The sequence below is a fragment of the Lissotriton vulgaris genome, unplaced genomic scaffold (genome assembly GCF_964263255.1).
Source record: "Lissotriton vulgaris unplaced genomic scaffold, aLisVul1.2 SCAFFOLD_1211, whole genome shotgun sequence".
NCBI lineage: Eukaryota > Metazoa > Chordata > Amphibia > Caudata > Salamandridae > Lissotriton > Lissotriton vulgaris.
The window spans coordinates 45,337-64,905 of record NW_028245045.1 but is presented as its reverse complement, the minus strand read 5'-3'; the positions used below and the strand labels follow the sequence as shown (position 1 = coordinate 64,905).

Genomic DNA, 19,569 nt, shown 5'->3' with positions numbered 1-19,569 from the left:
GAACTTTTGCGACATAGACATTATCCTTCAAAATTCCAGGGCGGGCATGCCCCTCCGGTACGAAAACGCAGATATTTCCTTTTTTCCGGATTTTACACAGAGGGTGCAACAGCAGAGACGGTTGTTTCTATTGGTCAAACGTGACCTCAGAGAGCGGGGACTGAAATATTCCATGCTGTTCCCGGGACGTCTTTGGATCGAGGCGGAGGGGAGAGCGTGGTTCTTTGAGCACCCTGAGGTCGCAGCAGAATGGCTCGAATGCCATGGAGTGAGGAGCCCAACCAATCACTGCGGTGGTGAGAATGCGGACAGTCGACCAGCCTGAGATGGTGATCTGTTTGGCAGCGGTGTTTGAACTGAGTAAATGGGGCTTGTAAGGGGGTGGGCCTGGGTGGGGGGTTTCTTTTTTTGTATTGTTGGGGTTCGTGGACTCAATTGGACCTGAGGTATTTGCTCTTATGTGGGATTACATTTGACCTTTTCGGGGTCGGGATATGGAGTGCTTTAATTTCCCCCTTTCTCTTCTGTTCTCTTCTCTTTTATTTATAAAAATAAAGCATCAGCATTAGCATGGTAATACAGAGAAAGCATTGTGACATGCATCAGTGGCATGGTAGGTAAGACTACAAAATACAATCATACATGATGGACGGCTTATGGCGACGGGGGGTCATCCAGCGTAGGGGCCAGGGGAGGCTGACATATTTCCCCACGATAGGAAATCCACGGGCCCCACACACAAGACCATTTTTTGGGACATCCACGTTCTACATATACAGTCTTTTCTCTAAACACTACCCAATCCAAGTATTTTTCCCAATTCTGTACCGTGGGTGGGTCCTGAGCCCCCCACCTCTGGGCAATATTCCTCTTGGCCAGCATTAGCCCCAGTGTTACCCACTGGGTCAAGCAAACATTCAAATCAGTCGGTTCCCAAATGAGACACAGACGAGCCTCCACACGGAGCCGCACTGACAGGACAGTATTGATGATGTCACGAATGTCTCGCCAATAGGGCTGAATCCATGCACATTCCCAAACTATATGAAAGAAGGTCTCCATCTGGCCACAACCCCACCTGCAGGCACCCTCCTCAACCCTTCCCATTCGCATCAGTTGGGGGCCCGTTACATAGATACGATGGGGGATTTTTAGTTGGACCAGGCGAAGGCGGGCAAGAATTGCTATGACTCTGGTAGAAGAGATCGCCTCCTGCCACTCCTCATCATCTATTTCTATGCCGTCCTTAGTCCACTTCTCTCGGAGGGCCAGGAGGGGATCCGAGAGATTGTTGACCAACTTTTTATATATCAGGGAAATAGTGCTGTCAAGGAGGTGACCATCCATCACTCTATCCTCCAATGGGTCTGATTCCAGCAGTGTGGTCCCGGGCTGCAAGTGAGCACAAAGTGCGTGTCGAACCTGTGTGTAGCAGAAGTGCTCCCATTCAGCTATGTTATATTGTTGCTGCAGTGCTGTAAAATACTAGTGCCCACATGCATCAAGCACTTTTGCATTCGCAAACGGTGCGATTCCTTAAAATCGGCCGTTTGCGAATGCAAAAGTGCTTTTTCAGATGCATCATCATTTCTGAATGGAATTCGCTGATTTTGCGACTTTCCAGAATGCGAATGCATTTAAGGAATCGCAAATTTGCGATTCCTTAAATGCAATGCATCATTCAGAAATGAAATTGCGAGAACAAGGTTTGGAAGTACAAATTACCACGAGGTTGAACCTCGTGGTAAATTGCGAAAAATGTTTAAAATGTACTAATTTACATTTTAAACGATGTCATGTTACAGACACACATGTCCTTAGGACATGTGTGTGTGAAACATCCATTTCAAATTACATTTCGGGGGTGCAGGGGGAGGTCCTTTGGACCCCCCCCTGCACCCATGACATTTTCTAAGTGCCATTCGCAATTTCCATTGATTCCTATGGGCCTTTTGGCCCATAGGAATCAATGGGAATTGCGAATTCGCAATTTTGAAGTCACAAAATATTTGCGAGTCGGTAAAAATTGCGAATTTTACCGAATCGGAAATATTTTGCACTTTCCATGATGCATCCCGTTTTGCGAATCCATATTTGCGATTCGGTAAAATTCGCAAATTTGGAAACGCAAAACGGGAGTTTGATGCACGTGGGCATAGATGTCAGCTTTGTCCCACAGATCCCCTATACAGGGAATACCTATGAGATCACATTTATCGAACCCCTTACTTTTCTCAGGTCACCCAGTTGCTCGGCATCCCATAGTGGCGTTGCGAGCATTAGTTTTCGTCGCCAGCCTAGGCGAGCAGTAGCTGTACAAAAGGGGGTGGTGATGGACGGAGCATCTGAACGAATCAAACACTCACACCAAGTCAACGATCTGGGTTTAATCCATCACCGTTCTTTAGCCCACTCTGCCACCCCAGTTCAGACATGGCCATATGCAAATCAGTCTGACCCTGTGCCTCATGGGAACAGTCCAGCCCGAACTGCCAAGCCATGCCTTCTCTGGACCGGAAACAAGCTTTCGAGTACCGGTTTATGGCATTTCAGCTGTCTTCAGCCCGGCTTGCTTGAATACAGTGGCAAAGTGAGCAAGGGACTCACGTCTGAGCATACCCTGCCAACTTATGGCAGGGCAGGGCAGGGTATGCCATGAGGGGTGGCAGAGTGGGCTAAAGAACGGTGATGGATTAAACCTAGTCTGTTGACTGGGTGTGAGGGTTTAATTGGTTCAGATGCTCCGAACATCACCACCCCCTTTTGTACCGCTTTAGGCGAGCAGTAGCTGCATGCCAAACATGTACTGCATGTTTAGTGGGGCCCGTAAGAGGATAGCGCCGGGGCCTAGAGTAAATGGCTCTACTGAAGGTTCCTCCAGGGAGGAGCCACCTATCTATGTTGTAGCCCTGATCTGAGGGCCGAGCGTAGTTGCAGTGGTTGATGGAGGACAAGTGAGATGCCGAATAATACAATTTGATATCCGGGAGGCTGACACCTCCGTCATACCAATTCAAGGAAAGTTTGCCCAGGGTGATTAGAGGTTTACCTTTCGACCTATCGGAAATATGACGGGCCCGATTCACAGAATGAACTTAAGACTCAATCCTAAACTTACTACTATTTTGGTATTCACAGAATGCACTTACTACTTTTGGCATTCACAGAATGCACTTACTACTTTTGGAATTCACAGAATAAACTTACTACTTTTGGTATTCACAGAAGTTAGGATTTTGTCTTAAGTCTGTCTTAAGTTTGTCTTAAGTCTGTCTTAAGTTTGTCTTAAGACAAACTTAAGACAAAATCCTAACTTTTGTGAATACCAAAAGTAGTAGGTTCATTCTGTGAATGCCAAAAGAAGTAAGTGCATTCTGTGAATGCCAAAAGTAGTAAGTGCATTCTGTGAATACCAAAATAGTAGTACATTTAGGATTGAGTCTTAAGTTCATTCTGTGAATCGGGCCCGACGTGAGTATCGGATCCATAGAGTTCTGAAGGGCGTACAGGAACCGGGGCAGGGACATCATTTTAAAGAGGGCTGCCTTACCTAACATGGAAAGGGGAAGCGACTTCCACCTGACGATATCCTTGCGCAGCTGGACTAGCTGGGGCTGGAAAATTCCGGGAATCCAGAGAGAGGAAAATTCCCAAATATGTAAACCCTTTGACACAAGTTTGTAGTTAGCACCCGCGGGATCGGAGACTCGCCCGCCACCACAAACAAGAGGGATTTGCTCCAGTTTATGGAATAACCAGAGTATTGTCCAAAGATCGTGAAGATATCCAAAACTACTATCGAGGATCTCCTAGGAGAGGACAAATATAGAAGGATATTGTCTGCATAAAGGGAAATCTAGTCTTCCCAGTCCGCAGACCAATGCATACCCCTAATCATTAGGTCTTGATGTATCCAAGCTGCCAGTGGCTCCAACGCTAGGGCAAACAGCAATGGGGACAATGGACAGCCCCTGACCCGCTCTACCTATGATCTTTGCTTGGTCTGTCGCCAGCGTCCTGTTGTTTGAGCTTGAGAAGGTGGAGCTTATCGGGAGTGACGTCCACTTCTAACTCTGCTTCAAGTCTCCCCCACCTCCGCCTCCAGTGCCACCAACTCTCTGCGCTGTTTATTCTTTTCCCCAGAAATTAAGGAAAGGCCTGGCCCCTTTTCACTGTCTTAAACGCTTCCCATAGCACCTGAGGGGATTCCACAGAGCAAACATTTTCATTAAAATAATTATCAATGGCCAAAATGAATTCTCGCTGAATACGGGGATCACACAGATACCATGGATTGATGGGGGCCACCCGTCCCACCTGTTTGGTGACCAAACGTCAGCTGAAGCCACACCGGCGAGTGGTCTGAGATGCGCCTAGCTAGGTGTTTGACCTCCCGGACCTGTGGAACTTGGGATGCAGGTAAGAGAAAATAGTCAATTCTGGATAAGCTCCCATGAGCCTCGGAGTGAAAAGTATACTGAGATGTGTAAGGGTGGAAAACTCTTCACCCATCTACCAGTCCCAAGGAGTCTAGGAAATCAGGCAGCCAATGTTGTGATCGAGGGAGATCATGCAGAGGGTGCAGATTTAGATCCCCAGAGACCACCAGGTCCCCTCCCAGCACCAGGAGGCCCTCCTGGACCCCTAGTAGCAGTATACTCAAATCCCTGAACGTGGTTGCCTGAAGGCCCGGGGGTACATAAATTGAAAGGAAGGTGACGGGGTGACCCTCCCATATGCCAGAGATTCCAACACATGTCCTCTAGAATCCGACCAATTGTCCTGCACCGCCAGGGGAAATGATTTTCTCATCAATATGCCAACCCCCCGGGAGCCCATGGTGAACCCCGCATGTGCAAGTAAGACGTAGCCCCTCTGTAACGCTCTACATGTATTTCCCACTAGATGGTTTTCTTGCAGTAGGACAATGTCTGAAGCCTGGTGTTTAATATGCTGGAGAACCATGCTACGTTTAATCACGTCCCCCAGCCCGTTGACATTCCAACTCAACAGTTTAACCCCACTCTCCCCAACTGAAGCCATATCCAAATATTTTGAATGTCACTGAATGCCATGCCATGTCCCCAATCAATGTGTCAATAACAGTTGCAGATGCGGTCAAATCCACAAACAATAATGTAAACAATCCCATCCAACTTCTCCCCACCCCGCTGCCCTGCCTTCTGGGCCTAGAACTTCCCATGAAAAAAAAAAGAAAAACTTGCAGAGTGCCTATCGCCCTAGAAAAACTTCAATAAAGAAAGAAAAACCTTGGAGGGGGGGTGAGACAGAGTACGCCCGTCTCAGCCAAACAGGCCTACCATATACCTACAGAAGACAAATAAATCCAATCAAGTAAGTCCACTTACCAGTTGGCCAGGAAAACTGACAGACCCACACCCTTTCCCTCCACCCACCGCACAATGCAAAATGTACTAGGCCAATCACCGGACGGGGACCTCTCAGGCCGGTTGACTATTGTCAGTGCCACCTCCTCCTTGATCAGCCGGGCTTCTCGCTCCCCTGCTCTCGATCCAGTCCGCCACTGCCTCTGGATGATAAAAAAAACACACTCGCCCGTCCGCTTCAATCCGGAGACGGGCAGGGAACAGCATAGAATACTTCATACCCCGGACCCTAAAGTCGCTCTTGATTGACATAAATGATCGTCTTTGTTGCTGTACACGTTCAGTAAAGTCCGGAAAGAAGGAAATGGCAGAGTTCTCATGGCGCAGGGGGGTGCCGGCCCTGGAGTTTTGGAAGATAACATTCTGGTCTCGGAAATTCAAAACCCGCGCCAACATGGGCCGTGGGGAAGTGCCTGGTCTGGACGGGCGCACTGGATCCTGTGGACGCGCTCAACCACAAAGAACTTACTGAGGCCCATAGGTTGCAGATGTTTGAGGATGAGGTCCTCGACGAAAAGGTCCGGTGCTTGCCCTTCTGATTTCTCCTGAACCCCAAGAATGTGCAGGTTTTTTTGACACAAGCGGCCTTCGTAGTCATCCAGCTTGAGGTCGGTAAATTTGCGGAGGTCCTGAAGTTCCCTAACCACTCCCTTAGAGCTACGAGACATCATCCTCCAGGCTGGCTGTCGTGAGTTCCACCTGTTTGACCTTTTCACTTTGTTTGCCCATATCAGCCCTGATGAGGTTAACCTCGATTGCCACAGTGTCCAGAGAAGTCTTGACTCCAGTGATGGTGGCCATAACATCTTTGAGCAAGATTTCTTGCTCCTCCTCGCCTAGTCCCCCGGTTCCGGAGTCTCTGGGCGCTCGGACCTGTTGCGTTTCCTTAGGGACTGTATAGCGGTCCAGCTTGTTTAACTGTGTGGTCTTTGGACTGCGGGCCTCCGTGGTCTTGTTGTGCTCCATCTTGGAGTGCTCCACACCGCTCTAGCAGAGAAGTCACAAAAGGCGGCGAGATGTCTCCAGGTAGGGCCACCAAGGTCCTTTCTGCAGGTGGGTGAGGATGGCGGAGACAAAGCTGGGGGAGGACTCCCTTCACCCACAGGGACACCCCTCTCCCCGTGACCACCACACGGCTAATATGTCCACCATGTAAATCACCATGTGCCCCACTACTGCTCCTGCGTGTCCCAACAGGTTCCGACTTCGCCGCCGCCACCAGACCCAGGAATCCCTCCCAGGGGTGCCAGACACCTGCTCCTCAGCGATTAGTCAAGTGAGGAATCCGAAGCTATGCCCCAGCCACCACGCCAAACTGCGATATTATCGGAGGTCAAGGTAGGAAGGGGGTAGATACGTGTCCAGCTCTCACCGGGCACCATCAGACACCCCCCATCAAAGAAGGGGGGGCAGCACATGCTCCACACCCCGGGTCGATCCCCCAACAAGGAAGTGGGCCTCTTGTCCAGGCTGTACAAAGGAGACGTGGGCAAGCGCTACTGGCTGCACAGAGCCGCACCGACTTGCTGGATCTCGGTGTTCCACTGGTTTAGGATACAGAGGTTGGGGTGGGGCGGTCCCCCAACAGGTCAATGGCCCATGTACCGGGTCTCAAAGCAGCCTCTCGAGGCCAACCCTCCAATGGCCTCAGCACACAGTGGAACGTAAAACTATCAGGTCACCACTCCACAGGAGGGGGAAGCCAAAGGCATCTCACCGGGAGGGCCACAGCCAGCAGAGGATGTGAGCCGCGGGCCCCAAGTGGAGTATCAGCAGTCCTGGGGGCAAACAGAGGTTCTAATACTGAGGGAACAACAGGAGGGACCCCTCATCAGGTTTGCGAACGCGCCATATCAGGCCTCAATCTGAGTACTCCAGTGCCTCTCCGGAGCTCAGTCACCGCTCCCCCGTCGTGAGTGCTGCTGTTCCATGTATACGCTGGAAGATCCCTCAATTCACTCGGGAGCAGGAACCTCGCCCCGGCACACACGTTGCGGTGCCACCTCCGGGTGGCAGCAGGCACGGCTGGGCTCTCCACTGTGGGCCGAAGCTGCCGGGACCAATTTCTCAGCAGTGTGGTGAGCTGCGAGCACCGGAGCCGCCGGGATGGGCTCCGCTGTTATTCTGGTTTCCAAAACTGTCAAAGGGTTAAGCGGATCAAAGACAGGATAGTCGCGGACTATGACGGTCGGCGGAGCCCCTCTATGGCACGGCCATCTTCGGCCCGTGCTTTGCCACGTCCCCCTCTTCTCTTTCTTGAACCTTTTCTGGGGCGACAGGCACTCTGCAGGTTTTCAATGGGCAGTTCGAGGCCCAGAGTGCAGGGCAGTGGGGTGGGGGGTTGTTGGGATGGGGTGTTTTGTTATGTTTATATGGCATTTATTACATCAGCGTCTACAATTGCATCATTGGTTGGGGGAAGTAGAAACATGTACTGCATTCTCCGCAAAGGTATGGAGAACTGTGTAACGTGCAATGGCAACAAGTTGGGACGGTAGGATTAAACTGTTGAGTTCAATCAATCAATCAATCATGGCACTTGTATAGCGCGCTACTCACCCGGAAGGGTCTCAAGGCACTTGGGGAAGGGGTCTGCTACTGCTCGAACAGCCAGGTTTTTGAGTTGTCTCCTGAAGGCGAGGTGGTCCTGGGTCAGCCGAAGGTGGATGGGGAGTTCCATGTCTTGGCCGCCAAGTAGGAGAAGGATCTGCCTCTGGCGGTGGAACTTCGGATGCGTGATACGGCGGCAAGGGCGAGGCTGGCAGACCGTAGCTGGCGTGTGGGCGTGTGGAAGGTCAGGCGGTCGTTGAGGTACTTGGGGCCCAGGTCATGGAGAGACTTGTGTGCGTGGGTGAGGAGCCTGAACATGATCCTCTTGTTGACGGGGAGCCAGTGGAGGTCCCTCAGGTGGCCGGAGATGTGGTTGCGTCGGGGGATGTCCAGGATGAGTCGGGCGGAGCCGTTCTGTATGCGTTGGAGTCTTTTCAGTAGCTTGGCTGTGGTTCCGGCGTAGAGGGTGTTTCCGTAGTCCAGTCGGCTGATGACGAGGGCCTGGGTGACCGTCTTCCTGGTTTCGGTCGGGATCCATCGGAAGATCTTGCGGAGCATGCAGAGGGTGTGAAAGCATGAAGAGGAGACGGCGTTGACTTGTCTGGTCATCGAGAGGGAGGAGTCCAGGATGAAGCCCAGGTTGCGTGCGTGGTCTGTAGGCTTGGAGGCGGTGCCCAGGGCTGGGAGCCACCAGGAGTCATCCCAAGCGGAGGGTGATGGTTCCAGGATGAGGACTTCCGTCTTGTCCGAGTTCAGTTTCAGGCGGCTGTTTTTCATCCACTCGGCGACGTCTTTCATCCCTTCATGGAGGCTGGTTCTGGCGGTGTCGGGGTCTCTGGTGAGGGAGAGGATCAGCTGGGTGTCGTCGGCGTAGGAGATGATATTGAGGTTGTGTTGGCGTGCAATGGTGGCGAGAGGTCTCATGTAGACATTGAAAAGGGTGGGGCTGAGTGATGATCCTTGCGGGACGCCGCAGATGACTTTGGTGGCCTCGGATCGAAACGGGGGGAGGCGGGCTCTCTGTGTTCTTCCGGCGAGGAACAAGATGATCCACTTCAGTGCCTTCTCTTGGATGCCGGTGTTGCTGAGGCGTGGACTAGGGTGCGGTGGCAGACAGTGTTGAACGCTGCGGAGTGGTCCAGGAGGATGATTGCCGCTGTTTCCCCGTTGTCGAGAAGGGCTCGGGTGTCGTCGGTGGCTGCGATGAGGGCGGTCTCGGTGCTGTGGTTGGCTCTGAAACCGGACTGCGAGGGGTCTAGGGATCCATTCGTCTCGAGGAAGGCGGCAAGTTGTCTGTTGGCGATCTTCTCGATGACTTTGGCAGGAAAAGGGAGGAGCGAGATGGGGCGGACGTTTTTGAGGTCAATGGGGTCCGCTGTTGGTTTCTTCAATAGTGCTTCCAGCTCCCGGGAAGGTGGCGGTGTCGAAGGAGGTGTTGATGACGTCTCGGAGTTGGGGTGCGATGGTGGAGTCGGCCTTGTTGAAGACGTGGTGGGGGCAGGGGTCAGTCGGAGATCCTGAGTGGATGGTGTTCATCGCGCGGGCTGTGTCTTCGGTGGTCACCGTGGTCCAGGTGCAGAGGGTGGCGGTGGGGTGCGTTGGTTCAACCGTTGGGTGCGTGGATGGTGCGCCGAGGCTGTTGTGGATGTTGGCAATCTTGTGGTGGAAGAATGAGGCGAGGGAGTTGCAGAGATCTTGTGAAGGGGTGATGTCGTTGTTGCCGATGCTGGGGTTGGAGAACTCCTTGACGATGCTGAAGAGTTCCTTGCTGTTGTGGGCGTTGTTGTCCAGTCGATCCTTCAGTGATTTCTTCTTGGTGGTGCGGATGAGCTGGTGGTGCTTGCGGGTCGCGTGTTTGAGGGCAGTCATGTTGTTAGTGGTCCGGTCGAGGAGCCAGGCTTTCTCGAGGGTGCGGCAGGTCTTCTTGGAGTCCTTGAGTTTGTCGGTGAACCAGGGGGCCTTCTGCTACTGGGTTTGCTGGGAGGGTTCTTCAGTGGGGCGAGGTCGTCGGCGCAGGCGGTCAGCCACTGCGTGAAGTTGTGGGCTGCTTCGTTGGGGTACGGTGTGCTGGCAGGTGGGTTCTGGCTGAGGGAGGTGGTGAGCTGGTCGGCGGTGATCTTGCTCCAGCTTCTGTGAGGGACCTGTTGCGGGTGGTGGTTTTTCTGAAGCTGAAGTGGACGCAGGTGTGGTCGGTCCAGTGAAGTCCGGTGGAGTGGCTGAAGGCGATGTGCTTGCTGGATGAGAAGACGGGATCAAGCGTGTGGCCAGCGTGGTGGGTGGGGGTGTTGACCAGTTGCTTGAGTCCGAGGTTGTCCAGCAGGGTGACGGTGTTGCGGTCCTTGTTGTTCTCCAGGTGGAAGTTGAGGTCCCCTAGGAGGATGTAGTCGGCGGAGGGGAGCGCGTGTGGGCTGATGAAGTCCGTGATGTCTTCGCTGAATTGTGCACGTGGTCCGGGGGTCTGTAGATGAGGGTGCCTCTCAGGGTCGTCTTTGGGTCGGTGTGAATCTGGAAGTGGAGGTGTTCGGCGGCGGCGAAGGTGTCGTCGGCGTCGGTCGTGATGCGGATGGTGTTCTTGTGGACGATGGCGATGCCTCCTCCGGTCTGGTTGACGCGGTCCCTCCTGATGATCTTGTATCCATCCGGGATGGCGATGGCGATGTCGGGGGCTGAGGAGGTTTTCATCCATGTTTCAGTGAGGAAGGCTATGTCTGGTGAGGTTGTGTCGAGCAGGTTCCAGAGTTCGACGGCGTGTCTGTGGACGGAGCGGGTGTTGAGCAGGATGCACTTGAGGTCACTGCTGGAGTTTGGCTTGGCGGGCGCGGTGCCTGTACAATGTCAATGGACTGGGGGACAAGATCAAACGTAGTGTGGTCCTTCAATATATAAAGCACCAGGCCCCTGATGTTATCCTACTGCAGGAAACTCATCTAATTGGTAATGCATGTAAAGCACTGCACAGAGGGGGTTACATGATGTTGGCCCATGCAGGATTCACCATCGGCTCCTGAGCGGTAGGCATATTGATGAAGAAGTCCTTTCCCCCTGTGGTGCAAGAATCCTGGATGGACGACAGGGGGAGATATGTTGGGATCTCAGGCACCTGGGAGGGACACCCAATCCCATTTCTATCAGTTTACGTGCCTCCGGGCCTTCAAACTGTCACTTTTAGGGACCTGGGAACACTATTATTCAATATCCCCGAAGGTCTGGTAATGTTGGGAGGGTATTTAAACTCTGTGGTCTCCGGCGACTTAGATCGTCATCCTCTGTGGGACATTGCTCACTCATCTGGCTGGCTACACGATTTCCTCAAGACCATGGGGTTGATGGACGGCTGGCGGGCCTTTCACCCTGACACTCTGAAGTACACCTTCTATTCCGGGGCACATGGGAGCCTGTCTAGGATTGACTATTTTTTTATTCCAGCATCTCAAATTACCCATGTTCGAGAAGTTAAGCATCTTGCTAGAGGCATCTCTGATCATTCGCCGGTCTGGCTTCATGTGGCTTTTAATTACAAACAGGAGGGATGAGTGGCCCCGATAACCTGTGGTATCTTCGAGATCCTCACATCCACCGGTAACTCCTTGTAGCCATAGATAACTACTTCAATGAGAATGAGGGCACTGTGGAATCCCCGCAGACGCTATGGGAGGCCTTTAAGACGGTAATTTGGGGCCAGGCCCTCTCTTTGATCTCGAGGAAGGAGAAAGAGCGCCGGTGGGAGATGGAGGTCTTGGAGGAGGAAGTAAGGCAGTTTGAGCTAGAACTAGGATCAGATGTCACACCCGATAAACTCCACCTTCTCAAAATCAAACAGCAGGACTATAGGGCACTGGTGACTGATCAGGCTAAGGCCCTAGTGAGAGCGGCGCAGGGCACAGGAATGGTTGCATGAGGTGGGTGACAAAGCTGGGAAGCTGTTAGCATGGTTGGATAAAAAGGATTGGGCAAGGAGAGTAGTGCCAGAGCTCCACGGGCAAGGAGGTGGGTCCCTTACGGATCCACAAGGCATTGTGTACCAGTTTGTGGCCCATTTTGACGCAGTCTACACTTCGGCTGCTCTCTATTCCAAAGAAGATTTTGCCAAATGCTCACTGACATAGTTCTGCCCAGACTGTCAGTGGATGACCATGATTTCATGGAGAGTAACATATCTAATGATGAAATAGCAGCAACGATAAGGTCCCTTACATCGGGCAAGGCCTCTGGCCCTAATGGGTTGCCGATCGAACTTTACAAACTTAGGCCAGACAGATTGGCCCCATACCTAAAGGCTATGTATGAGGATTCTAGAAATACAGGGCTCCTGCCCCTAGACCAAAGGACGGCCACTACTGTGACAATCCACAAGGGCAGGAAATCTAAAACTGATTGCAGATCGTATAGGCCGGTATCCCTATTAAACGCAGAACCCAAGATTCTGGCTAAGCTCTTGGCCAACCGGCTTTTGACGGGGGTTGAGACCCTGGTTCATCCGGATCAGTCTGGTTTTATTCTGCATCACAATACTGCACTCAACTTGGATAGGGTGCATGGTGTCTTGGGCAGAGCAGGCTCTATCCTGGAGCAGGCAGTCATAGTTTCCTTAGACACCGCCATGGCTTTTGATACAATTGAATGGCCATATTTGTGGGCAGTGTTGGAGAAAATGGGATTCGGCCCGAAATATATACAATGGGTGCAGCTATTATATTCTAAATTTCTGGCCCAGGTTGTGGTCAACAATAAAAAAATCATCCATCTTTGAGTTGGGTAGGGGGACCAGGCAGGGTTGCCCCCATCCCCTCTTTTATTTGCCTTGGCATTGGAGCCATTGGCGGCTTGGGTACGCAGAGACCCGATGATTCGGGGCATGCGCTGGTCTCTGGAATGGGAGGACGGTATCTCCCTTTACGCTGACGATATTCTCCTTTATTTGACCTATCCGAGGAGATCTTTAACCGTAGTCCTAGATTTGCTCACGATCTTTGCTAGATACTCCGGTTACTCCATAAATTGGAGCAAGTCCCTCCTGTTCGTAGTGCCGGGAGAGGCGCCGATCCCACCGCGGCGGTGTCCTATACAAATATACACGGAAGGCTTTAAATATCTGGGTATTTTTCTTTCATTAGACCCCTCCCTTCGCTACACTCATAACCTTGCTCAGGTTGCGTAAAGATGTTGACAGATGGAAATCGCCCCCCCTTTCCCTGTTGGGGAAGGCTGCCCTTTTTAAAATGATGTCTCCACCCCGGTTTTTGTATGCCCTGCAAAACTCTTTAGACCCAATACCTGCGTCCTATTCTAGAGAAGTGGAAGGCCTCCAACGAGATCAATTGTGGAATGGCAAACCACGTATCTCTCTCGGTAAGCTTTTATTGAACTGGTATGACGGAGGCATCAGCCTTCCTAATATAAAACTGTACTACTGGGCGGCCCACTTGTCCTCTATCAACCACTGTACTTATGCCCCAGCAGGAGGCCCGGGTTACAGTATGGATAGATGGCTCCTTTCTGGGGGGAACTTCAACAGAGCCCTCTACTCTAAGCCCCAGCGCTACACACTTACGTGCCCCATTAAACACGCAGTACATGTCTGGTACACTTATGTAAGAGAAAGGGTTCCCTTAAGGCACAACTAAATACAGGTAAAAAATAACGTACCTTATGACGTAACAAATACATACAACAAAAATATGGGAAAAGTTAAAAATTCATTTATTTTGAATACATTAAAAAAAGAACAATAAATGGGGATAACTACACTAAATCCCTGAACTAAAACAAGATAAAATTAAAACAATACATATAATTGTGACCAGCACAATTACAAGCAGACAGAACAGTTACAACATACAATTGTTGGATACAAGTTTGTATATTCTTGCTCCGATCTGTTAACACCAGAGTTGTATCGCTACCACCTCAGCGTATCTATTATGGTGTTGGAGACTCGAATTATACAGTTTGGTTGCGTCGACGCGTTTCGGTGAAATCTCCTTATTATGATCACCTTTATCAAGACATGTAATTTGTCTGCCAGAACCAGGGGGTGTATATAGTCGCCCCTAGGATAATATTGACGAACACTTGTGGGGATCAAACCATGTTTCCTGATTGGAGCGTAGGCTTCCGTTTTCGCCTTCTAAAATGCTGCTGCTAGTGGAATATTTCTGTTTCTGTTCTGAATAAATCCGATATTTTGTTATCCCCCTGAGCATCAGAAACCAAAGTTAAATTGGTTGTGTTGTAGACCATTAATAGTATATGCAATCAGGCCACAAATGCCTGCACATGTGCAGATATCACAAATTCCCAACTTATAATGGGTTATGTTGCAGGAGGTTGCTGATAGGACAGGATTCTCAATTAGGCTTCTCAGAGATAACCTAATGGGAAGATATATGATTTCACAGTCCCTTGGGCATCATACTATGGCCAAATGCAATGAGAGTCTACCTAAATAGTGATACGGAGTTCTGCTCTCTGTGGGGGTCCGAGTCGTACCCCCACATATCTCTGAGAAGCCTAATTGAGAATCCTGTCCTATCAGTAACCTCCTGCAACATAACCCGTTATAAGTTGGGAATTTGTGATATCTGCACATATGCAGGCATTTGTGGCCTGATTGCATATACTATTAATGGTCTACAACACAACCAATTTAACTTTGGTTTCTGATGCTCAGGGGGATAACAAAATATCGGATTTATTCAGAACAGAAACAGAAATATTCCACTAGCAGCAGCATTTTAGAAGGCGAAAACGGAAGCCTACGCTCCAATCAGCAAACGTGATTTGATCCCCACAAGTGTTCGTCAATATTATCCTAGGGGCGACTATATACACCTCCTGGTTCTGGCAGACAAATTACATGTCTTGATAAAGGTGATCATAATAAGGAGATATCACCGAAACGCGTCGACGCAACCAAACTGTATAATTTGAGTCTCCAACACCATAATAGATACGCTGAGGTGGTAGTGATACAACTCTGGTGTTAACAGATCGGAGCAAGAATATACAAACTTGTATCCAACAATTCTATGTTGTAACTGTTCTGTCTGCTTGTAATTGTGCAGGTCGCAATTATATGTATTGTTTTAATTTTATCTTGTTTTAGTTCAGGGATTTAGTGTAGTTAGCCCCATTTATTGTTCTTTTTTTAATGTATTCAAAATAAATGAATTTTTAACTTTTCCTATATTTTTGTTGTATGTATTTGTTACGTCATAAGGTACGTTATTTTTTACCTGTATTTAGTTGTGCCTTAAGGGAACCCTTTCTCTTACATAGGTTGAATAACCCCATTTCCCTTGGCCTACACAAGGGGTACCTCTCTGTTTTTCACATGTCTGGTACACTGCCACTAGCTGCCTTGGTTGGGGGCGAAAGCTTACACTTCCAACACCATTATGGGTTTCCGAACAACTAGGTAATTTGTGTTTTAGAGTAAGGGGTTCCACAAGTGGAATCTAATAGGCATTTCCCATATATGTGATCTGTGGGACAAACAGACATTAAGTCAATCGCCGTATTGCAGCAACAATTCAAATTGGCCGACTCAGAACTCTTTCGCTACACACAGATCAGACACGCATTACGCACTCATCTGCAACCCGGGGCCACACCACCTGAATCTTCCCCGCTAGAGGATAAAATACTGGATGGCCATATTCCTGACAGTACCAATTCATTGATATCGAAAAGCTGGTTAACAACATGTCGGATCCCATCCGGGCCCTTTGAGAGAAGTGGGCCAGGGATGGCATTTAGATGGACGATGAGGAGAGGCAGGAGGCTGTCTCCTCGCCTACAGTAGTGGCAATACCAGCTCGTATCCGACTTGTCCAACTAAAATTCCTACACAGGATATATGTAATGGGCCTCAACTGATGCGGATGGGGAGGGCTGACGGGGGAGACTGTAGGCGAGGATGTGGCCAGTTGGGTACTTTTTTTCACATAGTTTGGGAGTGCGAGCTGATCCAACCCTATTGGCGTAACATTCACGATATTATTAATACTGTCTTATTCGTACAACTCTGTATGGAAGCCCGCAGGTGCTTATTGAACATTTGGGGGCCAACAGATTTGAATGTCTGCTTGACACAGTGGGTCACTTTGGGACTAATGCTCGCCAAGAGAAACATTGCCCAGTGATGGGGAGCGCCGCTTCCTCCTATGGTGTGGGACTGGAAAAAAGACTTGGATTGGGCAATGTTTCAGGAAAAAACGGTATATGTGGCCTGTGGATGTCTCAAGAAATTGACCCTTGTTTGGGGCTTGTGGAACTCCTATCGAGGAGATATATGTCAACCTCCCCTTGTTTCCAGCAACGAAGATCCCCCTTCACCTTAGACCTTCCATAATTTGTTCTGTATAACGTGAATCACCTACTGTTCCCGTGAAGCCTGATGTACTACTTCCTTTGAAATGTGATTGTACTGCTGATGTCTGTTTACCAATAAAAAGTTTTTAAAAAAACAAAAAAACAACATACTAGTTAAAAGCTCGATACATCATAAATGAATTTCGTCGCCCCTATAAACATCTAAATATTTAAAATGCAGATCATAGGTACAAAATATTCTAAAAATCACTATCACGAGTTTACCTATAATAAGACAGTATTCTGTTCAAAATACAATTATTAAGGTAAAAAAACGCTAATCTCCAGTACAACATATACTAAAAAAAATCTGAATTTACCTATCGTATGACAATATCCATATTATTTGTGCAAAATGTAATTGTTTAGGTGCAAAAAAACAATTATAGCAGGACCTTGACTTCTGATATAAAAAATAAGTACAGAAAGAGACACAACGCAGATCATAAGTACAAAGTATTCTAAAGGCTGCTAATGGATTTATCCATAATGTAACAGGATTATTAATATTTATGTCAAATACAATTATTTTTGTGCAAAATGCTACTATAGCTGCAAAAGGCTGTCCAAAAGAGTGTCCATAACAACCATAACAACGGGTGTTTGATTGAAACACAATGGCATCTGCTACTGTAAAGTATGGATGGGTGGGGTGGGTAGAAAAATATATAAAATTACTTACCTGGCTGCCGGCTGCCTCCCCTAAGCCAATCACGATTGTGTTGTCACTATGACAGCAGCGCCGTGATTGGTTGGCGCTCAGACGGGGACTGACAGCCTGTGCATGTTTTCCATCCAGACTGTACAATACAGCTGGTTGAAAACATGTAAAGTGCGCATGACTGTTTGGCCTGCCCAAGACGGCTGGCCAAATTGTCATGCGCACTTAAGTGCCCCAACCACTCCTCCCCTGCTGGCTGTGACTACAGCCCAGCCGTGCCCCGCCTCGTAAACCTGCCTCCGTACAGAAAAATAAAATGATAATAACGTTACGTTATCATTTTATTTTTGCTTTTTCCACTGCTCAAAACTGTAACATTTCCATCACATTCTTTGTTATCTGGCATGCTGGATTTACACATTCCTATATCAGATTATAATTTGAAGGACATTACCCATAACATTTATTATGTATATATAATTACACAATACATTACATTCTTAAATTGATAACTTTAAAATCACTAACAGAAGTAAAGAGAATCTGAGAAAAAGTAGCCAGGGCCTGTAAGTAACTAAGGTTCACGCCAAAACTATATTTTTTTACTCCCTAGGAAGACAAAGAGCCAGTGACGTTTGAAGACCGCCTGATGTTCATAAGAGCTTCAAAGACACTATTGCCAAGGCAATTTCCACGAATTTGGCGCGGGATCTTAATTCCAACTTCTCCACATGAGAGAAATGAGAAAGATGCTCCACTAAAACTGCCTCTGACAGAAGACTGGAGCAGGCTTCTGGAGAAGTCCTTGGAACGCAGCAATACCCGGAAGAAACTGCTTTGAAATATTTTCAATTCCTTTTTAAGGACCTTACAAAGTACAGCAGGCCCAAATGATCTAAAGATTTCAGTGCTCAAAATGAGAAGAGACAGCAAAGAAAGCAAAGCGTTTGTAAGGCCTCTTGCTAGGCAACCTTCCATATTCACCTTGTCTGTTAATTTGTTGCTACCAGACTACTGACTTGTTTCATTTTTCTTTTCCACAATTTGAAGAGCAACTATTTTCCAAAAGGAAATATGCAAATTTGACAACTGAGACAGGACGACATGGTGTGGTGGATGTACTGCGGGCTTAAGAACATTTCTTTGGTTGTGCAGATCAATTAATTAACCTTCACCTAACTTGGTAGTAAAGGCCTCATATTGGCTTGCCACAGAACCATTGTTTTAGCATAAGATAAAGACTAGTAACTGCAACTGTGTGTTTGCTTGTATTGTAGACAGGGCCGGAACGGCAGTAGCGAGCATCGGGCATTTCCCCGGTGGGCTGGAAGGGTGGGAGCCGGTTTTGGAGTAGTTGGGTCCGTTTTATATACTGGTTACCAGATTTAGAAGCAGTGCTGCAATATTGGCCATCTATAACAAAAGCAACAGCAGTGCTTCACGATAGCACTACCCGCCACCCCACACTTCCGGGGCCAGTCCGACTGAATTGCCAGGGCTTGTTTGTGTTCCAAGGCTGGTCCTGGTTGTACACCAGAGAAGGGGGTTTGCCTGGAGTTATGGGACAAATATCCAGTGCTTGCTGGAAAAATGTTGAACATGCAGAAGAATGATGAAAGTATACACCTGTACTTACTGAGTTATTTTTCTTCATCATGTGGTACACGCACACATTGTTATTTTTCTATGCTTATTGTGTCAGGAAAAGCTGTGTTTCAAATTGTATTGATTTCTATGAATGAAAATTCTGTTTGTTCTGCTTCTACACATTCCTCCTCAAAATAAAACTTAATATCAGAGCCCCATATTCTGGCCTGATATCACATATCAAATATTTGACTTCAGAGTCCAAGCTCTCGTTGCACAGCAGGGAGTCCATTACTAATATAGACAGCAACACAGAGTTGTACTTATATTCAGCTCAACTGAAAAACTACACACTGACTAATGATGGCACAGGGTCTAACTTCCGAAAATATATTATTGCCATAATGAGGGTTGATACTAGGGGCCTAATTTATGAGGCCCTACTGGCACTTTTGCTTCGCCGGAACGTCACTTTTTTGGCATTCCGGTGGCGCAATGTGCAGCTGGCATATGTATTAGGACACTTAAAGCCACGTTACGTCTTTTTATGGCCTTATAAATAGGTGCCCCTTTCATACAGAAAACTGCGTGAAAGGGGTGTTCCATGGGTGTTGCTGGGGGCTTTCCCAGCAACATCCATGGCTTTTTGACACTGCCCCAGATTTACGAGAAATCGTAAGTCTGAGGCAGTGCCAAAAACGTATGCCTCCCTAAGGCATTCTGCAGCACACATAGAAAGAGGAAATAGCCTCTTATGATTGTTTTTGTGCAGGAGGTGGTTGCCTTCCATGTGGTTAGTTAGTCTCCGGTTGATCAGTTTCTCCAAGACTTTTACTGGGTAGGAAAGCAGTGAGATTGGTCTGTAGTTGGCTGGTGAGGATAGGTCTGCAGTGAGTGTCTTAATTAGTGGCAAAATGGAGGCATGTTTCAAGGGGTCCAGGAAGTTATCAGTGGTTAGTGAATCTTTGAGGATCAGGGTGAATTATGGTA

At 48.7% G+C, this 19,569-nt stretch overlaps 1 protein-coding gene across 1 annotated transcript in view; it reads left to right on the top strand.

The window, feature by feature from the left end:
- Positions 1–18,832, top strand: part of LOC147666653 (uncharacterized) — a 158,608-nt gene extending 139,776 nt beyond the window's left edge. The window contains exon 5 of the mRNA XM_086948992.1: positions 17,606–18,832. Within this exon, the coding sequence (XP_086805118.1) occupies positions 17,606–17,833 (228 nt within the window). The 3' untranslated portion in view covers positions 17,834–18,832. The remainder of the gene's footprint in view (positions 1–17,605) is intronic.
- The last annotated feature ends 737 nt before the right edge of the window (positions 18,833–19,569 follow it).